We start from the raw sequence: 17,899 nt of genomic DNA, 5'->3' as shown, positions 1-17,899 counted from the left end.
TTGTGTTCTGTTTGTCTTTTGAGTAATTTGCCAAAAAATAAGCCTGGTATTGAATATCTGCCATGGTTTCACACATGTGAAAGCTGTTTTTTTGTTTTTTTTTCGCTGCCAAGACTACAGAGGAAGTTGTGATGCAGAACAGATTGAAGTCAGAGACTTTATGTTGATGCGCTCAACAAACTCCTCTGTTGTTGTTTTTTGTTGTCATTCCGTTTGGATTAGTTCGAGATTTGCAAGATTACTTTTGCGCTAAAAAAAACTTGCACTATCATTTTTTTTTTTTTTTAATTTACAGTGATGCACTACACTCTTTAGACAATGTCACATTTTATTTATTACAGACTCTGAATGGCCATGGTTACCGATGCCTTGGGAATGAAAAAAAATGCAATCATTCTGTTTTCAGCCATTTTTATTTTACTATTTTATGTTTGATAAACTTGAAAATAACTTTTTACTGTATATGATTACATATCTATATAAATATATATATATTTACTCAAATATATATAAATATATAATGTCAATGTATAAAAGATTTTCTTTTCAATATTTATAACTGTGAACATGGTATTTACACTTTGTTACATCTTTTTTTTTCATTTTGAGACAGGTTAATGTATTAAGGACCATTGGTTGAAAACAAGATGCCGAATTTTTGATGGACTGTTTCACTATTTAACTTGATTCTTTTCTATATGGAGAAATAAAAGTTAGATTTATTGCTGACATCTTTAATGCGCCTCTTCTGATTGTTTGTATTTTTATTTAATTCTCTGAATATTTTTTGGAGTCTAACACACTAAATGAAAGAATACACAACCAGTGCACATGTAGCACCGTGTAAATATTTGGTAAATATACAAAATGTTGCAGGAGAGACTAAGTTTAAAGGTGCTGAATCTGAAATGTACGGCATTAGAATAGCAGCAAACCACTATTTGCGAAGTAAAAATGTAATGGAGTAATGTCTACCTGAGCAGAGAATGAAATCACTCTCCCTCTGTGTGTGTCGTCAACCGAGCTTTTCTGTGCTTTGTTTATGTGGCCGGTCTGGCTGCACGGTGCATGTGAGTGCATGCGAGTCCCTTTTTATGTGCCCTACTGGCTAGCTTTTCGCTGCTGCTCTGCATTGCGCTCAAACGGCGGTTACAGCTGATGATGCCGACGGCGGTGTCATGGAGGCGTAACGCCGACCCTCTGTTGCCTCCTCAGGTCAACACTGTTAACTCTGTCAACATTGTTGCTGTTGTTTGCACCGTTTGTGCTGCTAGCCACCGGCTCAGCCATCGGAGGCAATCCCTCAATCATACATATGCTCAGAATCTGTAATTCAGCACCTTTTTAAAATGAAACTTGTGATTTGCAGGTGCAAGTGGTTTGGGATTTTATGGGTTACTTGCTGTAAAAGGTTATGGCAGAGTGAATCATATGACATGTCCTAACTGCCTGCTTAAACAGGTTTGAAAGAATTGTGTAACATGCTGCAAATTGTGTGTCACACGCTGTTTGTGCGAATAATCTTTAGGAAAAATGACATTCATATACAGTATGTACTCTAGTCCTATCTGTAAGATATTAAATAAATGTAGTGGAAGTATAAAGTAGCAAAAGATGAGAATACTCAAGAACAAGTAACTCAAAGTTGTACTTTAGTAAATGTACTTCCATACCATACTGCATCAGACTAATGTTAGTAAGGGCAAAATACATTAGTTTATTTCATAAGTAAACTTTGTTTGTTTAAAGAATGGATTGTTTTTCTTAGAAATTATAATCCACAGGAACCTAGTCAATCTATGTTTCACTTGAACCAGGAAACGGAGGAGCTCATACATGTTTTGTTGCTCTTCAACCACATGACTGTTTACAGTGACGCCCCGCCCCCCGAGCCCTCGGATTGGCTGCTGCGCGAGAATTCCTATCGACCGTTTTTCCCGACGTCATATATAAATGTCCCACTGACCCATGCTGAGGACTTTCACGTTTGTTCGTTGGCTGCTTTCTCCTTCGCACACTACAACAAAGGAAAGGTAAACATGTCTTTCTCTGTTTGTAATTTACCCAGGATTCGTTCTGCGTATTATAACAATATTATTATATAATAATAGCTAGAACAGCTCCTTAAAATACATATATTTGTAGGTTGTTGTGCTACCAGCTAAGCTAGCTCTGGTCCGAGAATAGATCACGTGACATCCAGGCAATCGGGTGGTGTGTTTGTATTATTTCGTGCTTACCTTTCGTTGATTTGTTGCCGCCGAACAGTCCAAAACAAACCGCTTTATTCTAACAGTGAATTTGACTTTGAGATATTTGAATCATCCCTTTCGTTCACTTGGGTACTTCCACAGAAGGCGAGGACATGTTGAATCAGGTCTTCTTCTCCCTGCTCGGCCTGAGCCTCGGGCTGGTAAACGCGTTCCCCTCCCAGGACCCAGACGGCGGCAAGAACTGGGTGGTTATCGTAGCTGGCTCCAATGGCTGGTACAACTACAGACACCAGGTGAGAGAGTGAAACTGCTCCCACAATGTCGATGCATGATTTGACGTTGCTATTTTTTATCAACTTTCCTCTTAGATACTCCCAGAGTTTTTCCAGCAACTGACTTCTCCATATTGCTCTTTCTCGCTCTCAGGCTGATGCTTGCCATGCCTACCAGATTGTGCACAAGAATGGCATCCCGGATGAGCAGATAGTGGTCATGATGTACGACGACCTGGCACAAAATGAGGAGTGAGTTGACATTTTTTCGTTCTTTGTCATACAGAGACTTCTTCTTTCCCCCGAAGTGTTCAAAACCACCATTGTATCGCAGTTCTGTAATTTGTTGACCTTCATTCTCCCCTGTTTGCAAGTTGGTAGACTGTGCAAAGAAACGTTAGAGACTATACTGTACACCGTTCCTAAATGTGATACAGCACACACAACATTCATGTTTATGTTTATGTGTGGCGCACGTTTCAGTTTAAAGTCCAATTACAGGATTTGAATCTCTAACTTTGCCATCAACATATTACTGTATATAGCTGTTAAAGAGTTCCACACTGTCTTAGTGTTGTATCGAGCTAAGCATTAAAGGTGATGAATAATGATGTCAGCTATGTATATTTCATTTTACGTCTGCTCATCTTCATGAGCTGCACGATCCAAATACTGGAGTTCCTGGTTCAAAACTACTCCGCGTATCGTCTTAAATTAGTGACATGAAGTGACCGTTTAGTCGGGAGAACGGGCCTCCTGAACTTGAGGTGTAATCTGCTAGAGAAAAGAGGTCTCGTTCTGTCGGCGCTGTTGGAACAACAGGAACATTACGATTGTACAGAAATATAACAGAGTGGAGGTGTGTAGCTGTAAGCCACACAATAATCGCACGCTCGTGTTGATGTTTCTCGTGTCTCTGTGGCGTGTCGGCCCGGTGTGGTTCATCGTCGAGAGCGGCAGCAGCACTCATAGCAGGCAGCACTAACGGGCCGAGTTAAAGAGGTCCACCGAGAGGAGTCGCAAGGAACTCATTTTAGAGCTCCTCTCAGTGGATTGGAGTTAAATTACTGCCATGGTGACTGGGTGAAGGAGCAGTGGTGAAAGCAGACAGTCAGTTTCGGTCAGAAATAGGAACTCTGTTACACAACGTGACATGCAGCAGTGTTAGGCGGCAATGATTGTCTACTTGCTCAGGAGCAATGTTGACGGCTTTCTTGTATTGTATAAAGTTGCTGGAATGTATGAAAAAGGTCATTCTATGTGTAGACCAGAGCTTAAGAAGGGAAACAACGTAAACTCTGCATGTTAACTATCTCAAATGGTTAAATAGAGCTGCAACTAAAAATATTCTTATCAATGTTATTTAGTTACTTTCTGTCCATATGCTGTTTGTACAGTACTAACATCTTATATGTGTGTGTGTGTGCAGAGAAGTTGCAGATAATGGATTATTTCCACTGCATGTTAATTTAATAGTAATAACCAATGAAAGCCAGTATCCACTATTATCAGCCGTCTACACACTTTAGCGGTGTCCCATGAGTCTTTGCGTGAAACTCTCTTGTCATTATGTAGTCGGGTTGTAGAGAGAAGTCGTACAACATTTACTGTTGAATATCCGTATGGTGCTCTCGCATGGCTTACAGCAGCGGTTCCCAAACTTTTTAGGCCGCGCACCCCCTTCTACATCCCGACTGGTTTCGCGCACCCCCCCCCCCCCTCCTTAATAATAAAAAAAAAAAAGAAGCAACAGATCCTTTTAAGCTTCATAGCCGCATAAGAATCGGACCAATGAGTGAACAGTTTGCTCGCGCGTGGCATTTGTTTACAAGATTTAGTCCGCTGTTAAATGTTGCAGTGTGAACACAAACCGAACAAAGGAGCAACTGCAACAAAGCAAACGAACTGAAGGTGTGAAAACGCCCTGAAACACTGCAACAAAGTTTCAATAACTTTCAGTGACACAAGGCGTCACTTTTAAAGAGCAATACGGATGCGAGCACACACGCACAGGCTCAGAGGCAGATTATCACATTTAATTTACAATTAATGAGCGACTAATGCAGCCAGGATGTCTTCGGACAAAGCATCGATGCGGCGCGACACAGTGTTGTTGGACACCGGGATCATGCACAACTTTTTTGCTTCTTTCTCCCCAATCATACATTCCACCATCTCTCTGGCAGCTGGCAAGCTCACGTCTTCGGCGATTGTGTGCGGTAGCCCCTTTCTCACTATTCTGTAACCAGATATGAAGCCCGTAGTGCGTCATTTATAGACCCAACACATGAATGAGACTCCAGTTGTTTTTGGCTGTTTTGTAACTCCTCCAATTTCGATATAAACAATGTAAGGGGCTTTTGACTTGCACTGGCATGCTTGGTGTTCAGGTGGCGACGTAAATAAGAGCTTCAGACTGTTAGCCAGAACCTCACTGCACACCACGCACTGTGGCTTTGGGGAATCTGCGTTGCCAATCCAAGTGAAGCCCAGACACAGATACTTTTCATCATATTTCCTCTTTTTTTCCCAGTCTGATGCTCACTCTCGTTTCCTCTTCTTTCACCTTGACTCCGCGATGGGCCGATGTGCTCCCGATTTGTCTGTGCTATCCCTTCCTCCTTTTGGTCTCCTCCGTCTCATCTTCCTCTGACTCGATTTCTTCTCCCGGTCTCTCCCCAACGCACCTCTCCGTTCCCCTCGCCTCCGATTCCTCTCTCTCTCTCTGTCCCTCTCCTCTTTTACGACTGATAGCTTCAGATGTCCCACCTGACAGTTTTTAAATTAAAAGTACATTTTTTTTTAAATATTTAATATTATTACACCATCAGACCGCCATTACACTTTTCCTCTCGCGCACCCCCTAGAGGCAGCTCGCGCACCCCCAGGGGTGCGCGCACCCCACTTTGGAAATCCCTGGCTTACAGGATTATCACGTGTTGGATTTGTGGTTAATAACTAACGTGTATTAGCAACGTGACATTGTGAGTAACGTGAGTAGCAGAAAACCTGAAGTGATTCTGACATAATACCAGATGAATGATTCACCGATCAAGTGACACTGTGTTCTGTCAGCCGTTTTTTTTTTTTTTTACTTCCTTCTGCTTATCTGACTCATATTCTCTGTTCCCAGGAACCCCACCCCTGGGATAGTGATCAACAGGCCGAATGGCACAGATGTGTACAAAGGGGTTCCTAAAGACTACATCGGAGACGTGAGTGCTTCAGTGCAAATAATTGTACAAATCAAAGCTCTGAAATACATGTGTTTGATGGTCGAACTGATTTGTTTGGAGAGACTTTTTAAATTTGTGTCGGCGTGTTCTCCTGCAGGATGTGACCCCACAAAACTTCCTGGCAGTGCTGAAGGGAGACTCCTCAAACGTCAAAGGTGGCTCTGGAAAGGTTTTGAAGAGGTGAAGTGATGGAATGAAACCGGTAGAGGCGTAGTGGGATCAGAGCAGCACAACACCTGCTTCATCAAGAAGCCGTTTCTAACTTTGCTCTGTTTGTTTTGGCAGCGGCCCCAACGACCACGTGTTTGTGTACTTTACCGACCACGGGGCGCCTGGTATTCTGGCCTTTCCCAATGATGACGTGAGCACTTTTTCGGCTTCCTGCTCTTGCTAATGTTCCCTCCTGAGCTTACTGCACCAAACCAAAATGTTGTTGAGTTTGTTTCGTTTGATAGTTGTCTCTTTGTTTTGTTTGCTTATGTATTTGAGCACGAATTTAACTTCTGAGCAGTATTGTGACATTAAAAAAAACAATAAACTGATCAAGCATAGCCTTTTAAACTTTATGAGTATAATTTAAACATGGTGTCCTGCAAATTTTATATTTTATGTCGACTAAGAAATGAAGACTACAAAACCGAACAAACTGGTATGTGCACAAGTTTAACACGTCTGTTTACCAATGCTCTCTCTCTCTCTCTCGCTCGCTCTCGCTCTCTCTCTCGCTCTCGCTCTCGCTCTCGCTCTCTCTCTCTCTCTGCAGCTCAACGTGGACGATCTCCAAAGCACCATTACATACATGCACGAAAATAAGAAATACAAAAAGGTACGCAGCAACATTCTGTTGATTCTTTTTGGCTGACATTGCCATTTTCAATGAAAAACACATGAACCAGATTGTGGTGTGAATGGATCTGTAACAAACAAAGATGTTTTTTTTTTTTTTAAACCTGTAGAATATCTACCTGTAGAGTATCTAGGTCAGTGATAAAAGGTGCATCAGGTGGTTGTGTGTCTGAGCTGTGAGAGCAGATCATATGACTGGTTTTTGTCCACAGATGGTGTTGTACATCGAGGCGTGCGAGTCCGGCTCAATGATGGAACACCTGCCTGCTGACATTGACGGTGAGTTGAACTTTACCTCTTGAGACTCGCGTTCCAGTAAAACCACATAACATAACATAACACGTGACTTTTCCTCGTGACCATTTCACTTTATCTACATTTGCTGAACTTCAAAAAAAAAAAGAAGTAAAACTGCCAACAATCAAGAGTAAAAGCTCATGTGATTTATTGGTTTTAGCTTTCACCTGCTGAGCCCAGCACTGCGGTCTGGTTTGGGGACTTCAGTTTTTGACTCTTAGTCCTTTGGTGTTTCAAACAGTGCAGTCAGCATTATTGCCTGTGGTAATTTGTCATGTGCTTGGTTGGCCTCATGTGATGAATCACGGTGCTGGTGTTGTCACATCCCTTTGTTTTTACCGGACTTACATCTGGAGTCTAAATCAGATATCTTTATATTTCTGGAACATAATCACTCTTCAACTTGCATTTACCTCTGAGTGAGTTCACAAACTGCCCTTCAGTTTCAGCAGACATGCGAGTCGTGTTTAGGTCTCTACAAACTACTACACAGCATAACATGAGAGTTTATATCTTTTTTTTTAGTGTACGCCACCACAGCCTCCAACTCGCACGAGTCCTCTTACGCCTGCTACTATGACGAGAAGAGGGACACGTACCTGGGAGACTGGTACAGTGTCAACTGGATGGAGGACTCCGATGTGGTGGGTGATGTGTCCCCCTGTTTTATGTCATACAAGTTATTACAGTCTGGTTTAGATTATGAAAATTGAGATGGAAAATCGTGCGTACACCGTGATGAATACAGGGCTTTTCCCGTGTCGGCTTCACAATAAGCTACCCCATCGTATGCTTTTTAATGTTGCCGAGCAGCAGAGGAAAGTGTTTGGTTGTTTAGCAGTAACTTCTACAGCTTTGATACGAAATAAAGGGTGAGGCTGATATCAATTAGATACAATTACAAAAGGTAATGCTGAGTACAATCCCTGAGCATGTGAAGGTAATTTGAATCCCCGACACATAAACTATCAAAAACGTGGTTTTATTCCATGAACATCTTACAGATGTTAACTTTCACACATGGAGTGACATTTCATCTGCTTTCAGCTCTTACTTTTCAAGTGTTGGTTCAACTACCTTCAGTGCTCACATACAAACATCAAACTACATATTTAAATGCCTTCAGCAATTTACAGTTCAGCTGCTTTTCAGCACCTAACACCTCAATAATTTGCATGCAAAGATATATGACATTTTAACTTGTTTGACTTTTATCAAAAGTAAGCAAGCAAAACTTTTGCCTTTTCTCGCTAACTTTTAATTCCTACATTTTTAATTGTAAGTTTACAACTTTGTTGTCGACTTATTTTAAAGAGTACAATAGAAACTCAGACTCTATAAAGTCCATTAAAGGTTTGTTTACTTACTGTTCCAAACACCTGGTCTTAATGGAACAGGAACAGGAAGTGGTGAACGTTTCCAACAGCAGCTACAGTAGTGTAGTAACACCTGTGAGCCCTCAAGATACAAGCATCCCAAAACAGAAAGTAAAAAATAAGACAATCAAGTAACAGCCGCTCTGTTTAGTCTGTGATTTTCTGAAAAATCTGAAAACCTGTTGATGGTAATAATGTTTTTGTCACATTGTGCTTCCAGGAGGACCTGACAAAGGAAACTTTGATGAAGCAGTTCAAGGTTGTAAAGAGCCACACAAACACCAGCCACGTCCAGCAGTTTGGAAACAAGGTGAGAGAAAGAATGAACACTGCTGAGGAGGGAACATGTCCACTTAGCTGTGATTTTATGCCTCTTGCTGTGGGGGTTTCCTGCTCATATTTAGATACTTATTTTGAGTTTCTTACTCTCTATACAGACGATGGCCCACATGAAGGTCATGGCGTTTCAGGGTAACCCCAAGGCCGGCGGCCAGACCGCTCCTCCGATGACCCTGCAGCCAGTTAAGAATCTGGATCTGACCCCGAGCCCTGACGTTCCTCTGGCCATCCTCAAGCGGAAGATGATGGCCTCCAATGACATCAGAGTTGCAAGAGGGCTGCTGATGGAGATAAACTCCCACCTCAAGGTGACGATCGACAGAGCGCTGTGGTGTTTCAGGTCCTCTGTGGAGGACTGTTCACGTCATGTAAATCTCATCTATCGTTTGTGTGTGTGTGTGTGTGTGTGTGTGTGTGTTCAGGTCAGGGAGGTGCTGGCTGAGACTATGCGCCGGGTGGTTGAGAGGGTGACCGGCAACAAGCTCAAGGCCGACGAGGTTCTCAACGAGCGAGCCGAACTCTCCCAGCATCAGTGCTACAAAGCTGCAGTCAACCACTACAAGAACAACTGCTTCAACTGGCACAGAACTGAGGTAGAGCTGCACAGAAGGGTCACATGTAGAAAGTGTTTGTGGTTAACGTAACGGTGGACTGGTAGGGTATTTTATTCTTTTTTTGTTTTTTTATATCCTACCCATTCGCCCACAGCTAATACTCGTCAGCCTCATGAATGAGAAACTCTGGGTCGTAACTTGATTACAAAATGTTCCCGTGCACCTTCACACAGCTGTATGTGTTTATTCAGATAAAAGGTTTCCTTTCCCTTTTCTCTGTAACTGTTTGACATTCGGAGCGCCACAAATACGACAGCGGGGGAATAAACTTTGGTCATTTGCATTTCATTATCACCGACTGTGGGGGCGTTTCTTTGACACGTGTGATGCCCTCTTGTGTTTCAGTATGAATACGCTCTGAGACATCTGTACACTCTGGTGAACCTGTGTGAGAGAGGATACTCTGCAGACCGGTAAGTGCCACTTCCCACTGAACAAACTAGTTTATTAACCTGCCTAGTTTAGGCAAGGAGTAATGTGATAGTGGTTCAATCTGTATAAAACTACATGCAATTCTAAGACGCAAAGGAATACTTAGTTATATGTCCTTAATATGTGAATATTTGATACTGAAAGCCATTGTGTTGTTGGTCTGCAGCATCCAGCTCGCCATGGACTCAGTGTGTCATTACAGCAAGTAAAAATCCATGAACATCTCCCATCAAACTGCTTCTTCCACATGTGATGATGCGGGAAGGCGGAGCTTCTCTTTGCACTGCTAAAGAATCAATCTGTCGTGGAGTTGACGTTATTGTTTTATCAACACACTAACACGTTTCTTTTTTTACTCATGATGTTTTTTTGATTTTACTGAGAACTTTTAAACTTGTTTTATGATGAGTTTGCACTATCACTGTGAAAGACTTGTGGATGATATTTTACTGCTTTTGATTATTTTTAGAACGTAGGATTGACAATTATAACATGAAATTCATGTTAATTGTTTTGCTCACAGCTGTATTTGTGGTATGGACCACATGGCACGAATGGTTGATTGACATGTAAAGGACGTCCCACTGATGTTGAATGTTTGTTGAACTTCAAGAGACTTTGTAACACAGGAATCTTGAAATAAATCGGAAAGACCAAAACTGCTATAAAAATAAAAAGACTTGTGAAACTTTTTTCTCTCTGTGACCATTCAGCACGTTTTTAATATTTGTTAATATCACGTTTTTGGGATAATATTACACTTGGTGAGATACTTGCTGTTATTAAAAGACTGTGTGGACTCCTGTCTGACGGACAGTTAGACCCACACGGACCTCCTTTAGAATAAACCACTGTCAGCTTTATCAGAGCATGTTTTAACACCTGCTACGTTTTACAGAATATTTCTCTGAGAAAAGATTTTAAGAATATTTAGCGTCTCATTAGACTGTATGATGCCTTGATTACCTCCTAGCTAATTACATGTAACTATACCTAAAATAAAATACACACAGGGCCTCCTGTGATTGGCTGGTATTAATATTAAGGTTGACACTGCAAATTCTTGATGTAAATGCCGAAAGTGCTTTGACTTTAATTGTGTTCGAGTGATGTGCATAACCACCAGAATTAACAAGATGCATATTTAATGAATCTGAAAATGGTTTATCCTGTGAAGTATCTCATCTACTGGATTAATTGTCTCATGCACAGACATTCATGGTTCACAGACAATAAATCCTATTGACTTTGATGATCCCCTGACTTCTCCTCTAGCGCCACCATGAGGTGCACATGACCAGTTACTTGCAAACCCAATTACATTATCTACTGTCATTAGTCCCTGTGCCACAGTTTGTCTGACTGGCTTAAATAGATTTTTAGTTGTTATCGAATGAATTGACCGATAGTACAGCATCACAGAAGTCAAAAAATAAATGCTGCGTTAAATAATACAACTCCACGTGAAGTAATGAAATTGCGCTATCTAGTGGATAGTTTCTGAATCTTAAAATAAATAAAAAAAAGTATGATGAAGCTGAATTGGATTTGTGTGGAGGTTCTTTATTTGGATTTTCTCTTTTATTGATGTCCGGCTGTATTCGTCTGCCCCTTTGTTAATTATTACGGCCTTTCATTATTTTACTATTTATTATATTTGCCTTTTAATTACCTACAATGTGTATTTGTTCATTTGTATTTGACTTCACATAAAGTCCCTCAATTCACTCAAAATATGTTTTGCACTTTGACGTTTGAGCCTAGTTAAAAAATGCACATTCATAGGTTTCTGTGATTATTTTTTAATTAAGAAAAGGGAGTATTTTAAAGATTTTTGTGTGGAAAAGAAACGCACAATATACAGATCATATTATTCATTAAAATATGTCTAGAGGCGATGTTAATATCATTTGTTAGTTTTTATCATTACATTTATCATTTAGCATAGCTAGCCAATACCCTCAACAGTATTTCCACCGCTGACTAACTGTTACGGTTGAGATGGTCACCCTCGCAGGACGGGATTGGCCGCCCTCCTGTAGCTAGCTGTTCTTTGCCTGACGGTAATATATCTACTTTCAAACTTTCAAATATCCACTGTTTTCTTTTGAAATTTGATTGTTAACTTTATTTGATCAAGAGAGTGGATAATGTGGTATTTGAAATTTAAATGGGATTATATACAAGACATTAGCTTCGAATTTTAGGAAGGCAAGAAACTGTGATACCCAATTCCGTGGAAGCCGTCCTGGTAGGGAGGTGGCCTCGTCTAAGACCCGCCCTCTACTTCCCACCCACGTCATAAAACAGGAATATAACTTGGCCGTAACCCGTCCTGGTAGAATGAAAACACGACAGACTGTAGAAAAGCGTAACTAGCAGACAGACTATAGCGATACATCACTCAAAGAACATTAAACGGCTGGTCGTGTTTAACGGCTTTGTTAGTTTCCAACTGCTTTCACGAGTGAAACAGGCTTTTTAGCTCGCTAAATTAGCTTGTTTGCTAACTTTAACATAAATCCGGATTGAGATTCTCCCACAGCTGGGCTAGGTTGCGCAAGACGTCTATCAAGTCCTCTCGTTTATTTAACACCGTTTAACACTTCAACATGGGATCCAGAGCGTCCACGTTACTCCGAGAAGAGGAAATTGAAGAAATTAAGAAGGAGACTGGCTGTAAGTTGAACTCTGATTAATGGTGGTGGAGATCATTCTTGTGCGAGGCATGTTGCCTTTCACTGTAACGTTACTAAACCAGCTACTTGTTAAGCCTAATATTTCTTCAGTGAAACCCATAAACCACGTACTTAAAGGAACTTAATCTAATAGCATATATAGCAGGACTGTCTAACAGGGAAAGAGTGCACACACACAAGCTCTGAATGTGACTCCTGGAAGTGTAATGAGGGCTAGTATTTGGGTGAAAAGAGTTATTTTTGACTGACGCAATGAATGCCTGTTATCTTCTGGTGATCTGGACTTGTTTGGTGTCCTCCCCGCAGTCTCTCACAGTCAGATCACTCGCCTGTACAGCCGCTTCACCAGTCTGGATAAAGGAGAAAACGGCACCCTCAGGTAAGCAGTAACACAACCTCCACTGTGAGAATAAAGACGTTAAACAGCAGCCAGATGCTGTGGCTGATTGGTTATGGTTACACTTGACAGGTAGCCAGACAAGACATTGTATTTATATAATCTATTCTGGTGGACAGATCGGGTAGTTACATGTCTGAAGTGATTGGCCTTTCTTGTGTAGGTTGTGATCCAAAGCAGTTCAGTGGTAGATTTTGGTTGAGCTTTTGAAGTTGAGACCTCAGTGTGACATTTCAATAGTTTGTGATTAACCTCTGGCTCTTGCATTAGTCTGGACAAAACAAACAATGGGTAAAGAAAAAGGTAATCATTAAAGCTGCTCAGACATTTGTTTCAAACTTTGTGTAGCACAGCCCTCTGATTTGGCCTCGGGGGTTTATTTGCATATCCGTCTACAGGGTAAAACAGAAATACACCCCTCTCTGGATTCAGGGAAGTCGTTCTTTTGAAAGACGTTGTGTTTACACATCACACATTCTTGGTTCTGCTTGTTCTTACTCCGGTGTTTTCATTCACAGCACACGGTCAGGTGACCTTCTTATCCTCCATTAGTTGCCACAATAGTGATATTTTACAGATATCCTCGCTGACCAACTTCTGTTTTCCCCAGCCAAAACTATTTTCAAGAATGTTTATGTGTCATCCTGTTTTCTGTTCTTCTTCTCCTGTTTTCATATTTCAAATCAAGTCAGGTTTTAAAGAATAACGAGGACATTGCTGCATGAGCGTTGTACCGTATTGTCTCTTTTTAAAGTTGACCACAGTGTGAAATCTGTATTAATTTGTAGTATTGTCCTGAATTTACAACATCTAAATGTGTTGTAATCTCATATCTCCTCATGTCTGCAGTCGAGAAGATTTCCAGAGGATCCCGGAGTTGGCCATCAATCCGCTGGGAGACCGGATCATCAACGCGTTCTTTCCTGAGGCGTGAGTCGTCCCTGTTGTTGCTCTGCTGTCTTTGACGATCTTGTTTTTTTCGCAGGAGTTCGCATTATAGGTTTGAGTCACAACCACCACAAATCTGAGCGAGGCCACCGGGCTTTTCAGTTGTGGCTGTCTGACTGCAGACTTTTCTGCCAATCCTGTGTTTATGGGGGGAAAATTCAACTTTATTTTGACCACCGCAGGTTCCTTCTCTATATTCTGCAGTTTGTTTTTGCTGTTTTATCATTCTGAAAGTTGAAAACCAGATGTTTCCAAACGTATCATTAAAATCCCCAAAAGTCAGATGTGTAGACGTCTTATTTGAACCGTGGCTTATAGATGCGTTCTTGTTGCTCTGGTTTTGGGTTGTTTGCTTCAGAACAACTTGAGAATATAGGTGGAGAGTGTCTAACTATCTAATATGCTGTTCAGGTTCCGACCAGTTTGAGCTTTCATTGTGTTTCCACCGCAGCTAGAATGAAAAGGCAATCTGAGCCGCAACAAACTTTGTAGCAGATCCTTTTTTTCCTCTGCTTTAATGCTGTTATAATATTCTGTGGCTCTGGTCTTTAGAGAGGACCAGGTGAACTTCAGGGGCTTCATGCGGACCTTGGCTCACTTCAGACCAATCGAGGACAACGACAAGAGCAAGAACGTGGCTGTCAGCGAGCCACTCAACAGCAGGACAAACAAGCTGCTGTGTGAGTGTTGAGCTCTCTCACACGCGGGCGTGTCCGGGCTGAGCCGGTGACCAGTACCATGAACATTCACTGGATTTAATAGTGAGATTAACGCTGTCTGACATGGCTTGTACATTTCTTCTATTCTTCCAGTTGCTTTCCGTCTGTATGACCTGGACAGAGATGACAAAATCTCTCGGGATGAGCTGCTGCAGGTGAGTGGTTTGGTTTGTCACGTAAATAAGACGCTGAGTCACGGTACGGTTTGTGGAAACAACGTGTTCACGCAATAGGAAAATCAGCCAGATACCTCTGAAAATACTTGCTATTCAGTCTTATTTTTAACAAAGGAACCAATGCTATTGTGCGGCATGTCAGAATGCTCCATAGAGAGAGGGATTTGTGCCGATAATGACGTGATATCTCTCCTTAACTACAGGTTGATTCTTCCCAGACAGACTAATATCCTGTATTTGGTCTCCGTCCGTGTTATTTGTTGTCCCTTTGTGAAGCCATCTCGGTTTCGGTGACATTGTGCGACCTGTAATTGCTCTGAGCTCGGCGTTAAATGACTCAGACTGATCTCTTGTTTTGCACAAAACACCTCAGTGTGTCGCCTGCTTCATGTGATGCACGAGCCTCTTAACGCTCTGAACGTGCAGCTCGCAGTACTGCTGCCTGTTCTTCAGTAAATATGTGTTCGCTGTGTTTATGGTCGTGTAATTCATACAGTCGTGTGTGGCTCCTGTTTTACTATAACTACAAATTATCTTGCACCATATTGTTTGTGCAAACGTCACGACTGTTGTTTAATCTTTGCCAGCGTTCATTAACCATGAAGGGACTTGTTGTTCGTGCCTTCCAGGTCTTGCGGATGATGGTTGGTGTAAACATTTCAGACGAGCAGCTCGGCAGCATTGCCGATAGGACCATACAGGAGGCTGACACCAACGGAGACAACTCCATTTCCTTCAGTGAATTCATCAAGGCAAGTCGTGTGGTCAGAGGGCATGTGTCCCCTTACTTAAACTCTTGTGTACTTATTTATGTTTAAGTGTTTCTACAAAACTAGTAACTACTTGATAAATGAAAAGCTTTCACCATGTTGTACAATTTAAACATTTTAGGCTCCAGTGGAACACAAACGAGCCAGAGAAAATAAAATAAATGTATTCAAGGACACATTTTTACAGAGAACGGGGCAGAACTTTTCTGCGTAGTTACAATACACGGGATGAATTCTTTGAGGTTCATCTAAGTGTTGGTTTTCATTATTTTGAGCACACGTTTTTCTTAATTTGTGAGTCAAATGGATTTAAATATTGAAACTGATTCCACATCCTGATACTGTTATTCCCCCCCAAAGTGCATGCTTAATGTTTTGTGTGTATGAGTTAATACTTAGCAAAATGTTTTTCACCCGATGTTTGAACCTGACTGTGTCTATTACACATTACAGATCATGGAAATATGTTTAGCATCTAAACTTACTCTTTTTGATTGTTTCCTCAGGTCTTGGAGAAGGTGGACGTGGAACAGAAAATGAGCATCCGGTTCCTACATTAAATAAACTTTATTATTATTTTGGTTAGAGCTTCAACATATCTGTTGATTTCAGAACACGGCCTCATGCAGCTTGTCATAGCCCACACTACGAGAACACACCGTCAGACCGAGCGTTGGGTAGATCATGTTACAGATCAGGAGGTTCTGCCTCTGCACTGCTCTGTCAACAAAGGGGAACGTTTCGTGCCTTGGGTTGTTCTATGCAATATGAATCTTCTTTTCCTCAATCATGGAGCATTATTTATTAGAAAACGTTTAGAGGGTCCCAGTTAGTACCACTGCTGTTCCACTTTTCACATGGATTTGACAGTTCGGTACATTAAAGCTTTTCGCTATTGCAGTGAGTACGTTATTTTAGGCTTAATCATGCAGTTTAATGGATAGATGGCACAGGATGTGTCCTCCGTATGAATATGCAATGGCTCAAAGTGAAACTTGTTAGCATTGAAAACACTGTCTGTTTAGAAGTGGAATTTTTTTGACTTGTGTCAGACCAGAGCAAGTAGAGATCTGCTCCACAGATGTTTGTGTAACTCACTGAAGTGCCATGGCTTTGGTTCCCCTTTTATAAGTTGTTATCTCAACCGTAAACCAGAACCTATCGCCGTGTTTGTGTATTTTAATTTTTCATAGGGGTTAACGTAGCGACTGCCAATAGATTGCAATTACCGGTTTCAATTGTTGGACTCGAACCAAAGTGAGTTTGACCCTCTTTCAAAGCCAGTGACCACCACTGATTCATCATGTGTGTGTGTGTGGTGATGATTAAAGAACTCTGTATTCAGTTCAAAACTGGCATAAAGAAGATTTCACAAAAACTGCAGCTATCTCTTTGGCTAGTGTGTTTCTTCCCGAGCACCTGTTCTTGCTCATTTGCTGAATGGTCTCGCTAGGATTCAGCTGCCACCGTGTCCTGCTTTCCAGATTGAGTCTTAAAGCCCTGGCTAACAGTGTCGGGCCCTGTGAGGGAGTTTGTGCTGTGGATTAGTTAGTTTGTAGACTTAGCACAGGCAACCCCATGATAACGTGCTATGGTTCTATATATCTGATCAGTTTTCCTGTAGCGAAGGAAAGTGTGTGATGTATGCACTGCTTCAATATTTGTCTGGCTATTTCTTTTCCCATCGACCAGTTCCAGAGATTAAAAAATATATATATATATAATCGAATGCTTTACAATATATATTTTCTGTACAGGCTAGCGTACATGAACTGTGCAAATGGCTGACCCTTTAATCTTCAATGTGAGTTTGTTAAATCATTAGAACACCTTCCAGCAGCTGAGTGCAGGAAATACAACGTGACCATTTTATTAATCATTATCTGATTATCAATCAGATATGATTCACACGTTATGTGACGTTGGTCTAGGTATTATCAAAGTGATTCATGAATTTGACTTGAATAAATGATGTGCCATGCTTAATTTGTGCCAATTCATTGAAGTGGTTGTTTTCATTTAGTCCTTGGTCGCTATGAACACTTATCTTAGGCCCAGGTCAAAGTAAACCAGGGCTATGATGACAAGCTGACTTGGGCTACAATGTGTGCTTTCCTTTGTTACCGCACCTATTCTCATAAGAGATGATGTACTTAATACTCTAGCAGTCTAGCTAGTTCACTTTGCGAAGTTTAATTTTACATGAAGGAAAAAAAATAATAATTAGAACAGGGTTGCAACTGGCAGATATTTGCCTTAAGTGTTTTGTCAGTAAACATCAGAAAGGTTTATACAGTTTAGCTTTATGAATAATAAAAGCTACATAAATATACAAAATATATTTATTCTGTCGGTTGATGCTAATCAATCAAAACAAGCTAACTTAGTTAATTGTTTCAGTGTTAACGCAACTAGCCCAGTTAGCTAGACCACCTAGCATAGTATTAACAGACCTCTAACTATACATTAATAATTTACTATTTAAAAGGGCTGTATTTCAGAATTTGTGTTTTTAATGCTGATGTACATTCTGCGTTTGATACCCACACACTAACCTACAGTTAA

At 41.1% G+C, this 17,899-nt stretch overlaps 2 protein-coding genes across 2 annotated transcripts; both read left to right on the top strand.

Moving 5' to 3' along the window:
• Positions 1-1,902: 1,902 nt before the first annotated feature.
• lgmn (legumain) lies at positions 1,903-10,302 on the top strand. Its single transcript, XM_079286257.1, has 14 exons — positions 1,903-2,033; positions 2,355-2,506; positions 2,640-2,737; positions 5,619-5,700; positions 5,819-5,901; positions 6,007-6,082; positions 6,485-6,547; positions 6,780-6,846; positions 7,390-7,508; positions 8,461-8,550; positions 8,678-8,887; positions 9,002-9,172; positions 9,539-9,606; positions 9,792-10,302. Exons 2-14 carry the CDS (start codon positions 2,366-2,368, stop codon positions 9,832-9,834), a joined length of 1,311 nt encoding a protein of 436 aa, XP_079142383.1. The 5' UTR covers positions 1,903-2,033; positions 2,355-2,365; the 3' UTR covers positions 9,835-10,302.
• Positions 10,303-11,931: 1,629 nt separating this feature from the next.
• Positions 11,932-16,717, top strand: chp1 (calcineurin-like EF-hand protein 1). The gene is made up of 7 exons (XM_079286689.1): positions 11,932-12,304; positions 12,631-12,703; positions 13,571-13,651; positions 14,222-14,349; positions 14,482-14,543; positions 15,194-15,316; positions 15,841-16,717. The coding sequence occupies exons 1-7, from the start codon at positions 12,238-12,240 to the stop codon at positions 15,892-15,894; spliced, it is 588 nt and encodes a 195-aa protein (XP_079142815.1). The 5' UTR covers positions 11,932-12,237; the 3' UTR covers positions 15,895-16,717.
• The last annotated feature ends 1,182 nt before the right edge of the window (positions 16,718-17,899 follow it).

Source organism: Melanostigma gelatinosum, assembly GCF_949748355.1.
Source record: "Melanostigma gelatinosum genome assembly, chromosome: 16".
In the NCBI taxonomy this organism is placed as follows: Eukaryota; Metazoa; Chordata; class Actinopteri; order Perciformes; family Zoarcidae; genus Melanostigma; species Melanostigma gelatinosum.
This window is presented reverse-complemented; position numbering and strand designations above follow the sequence as displayed.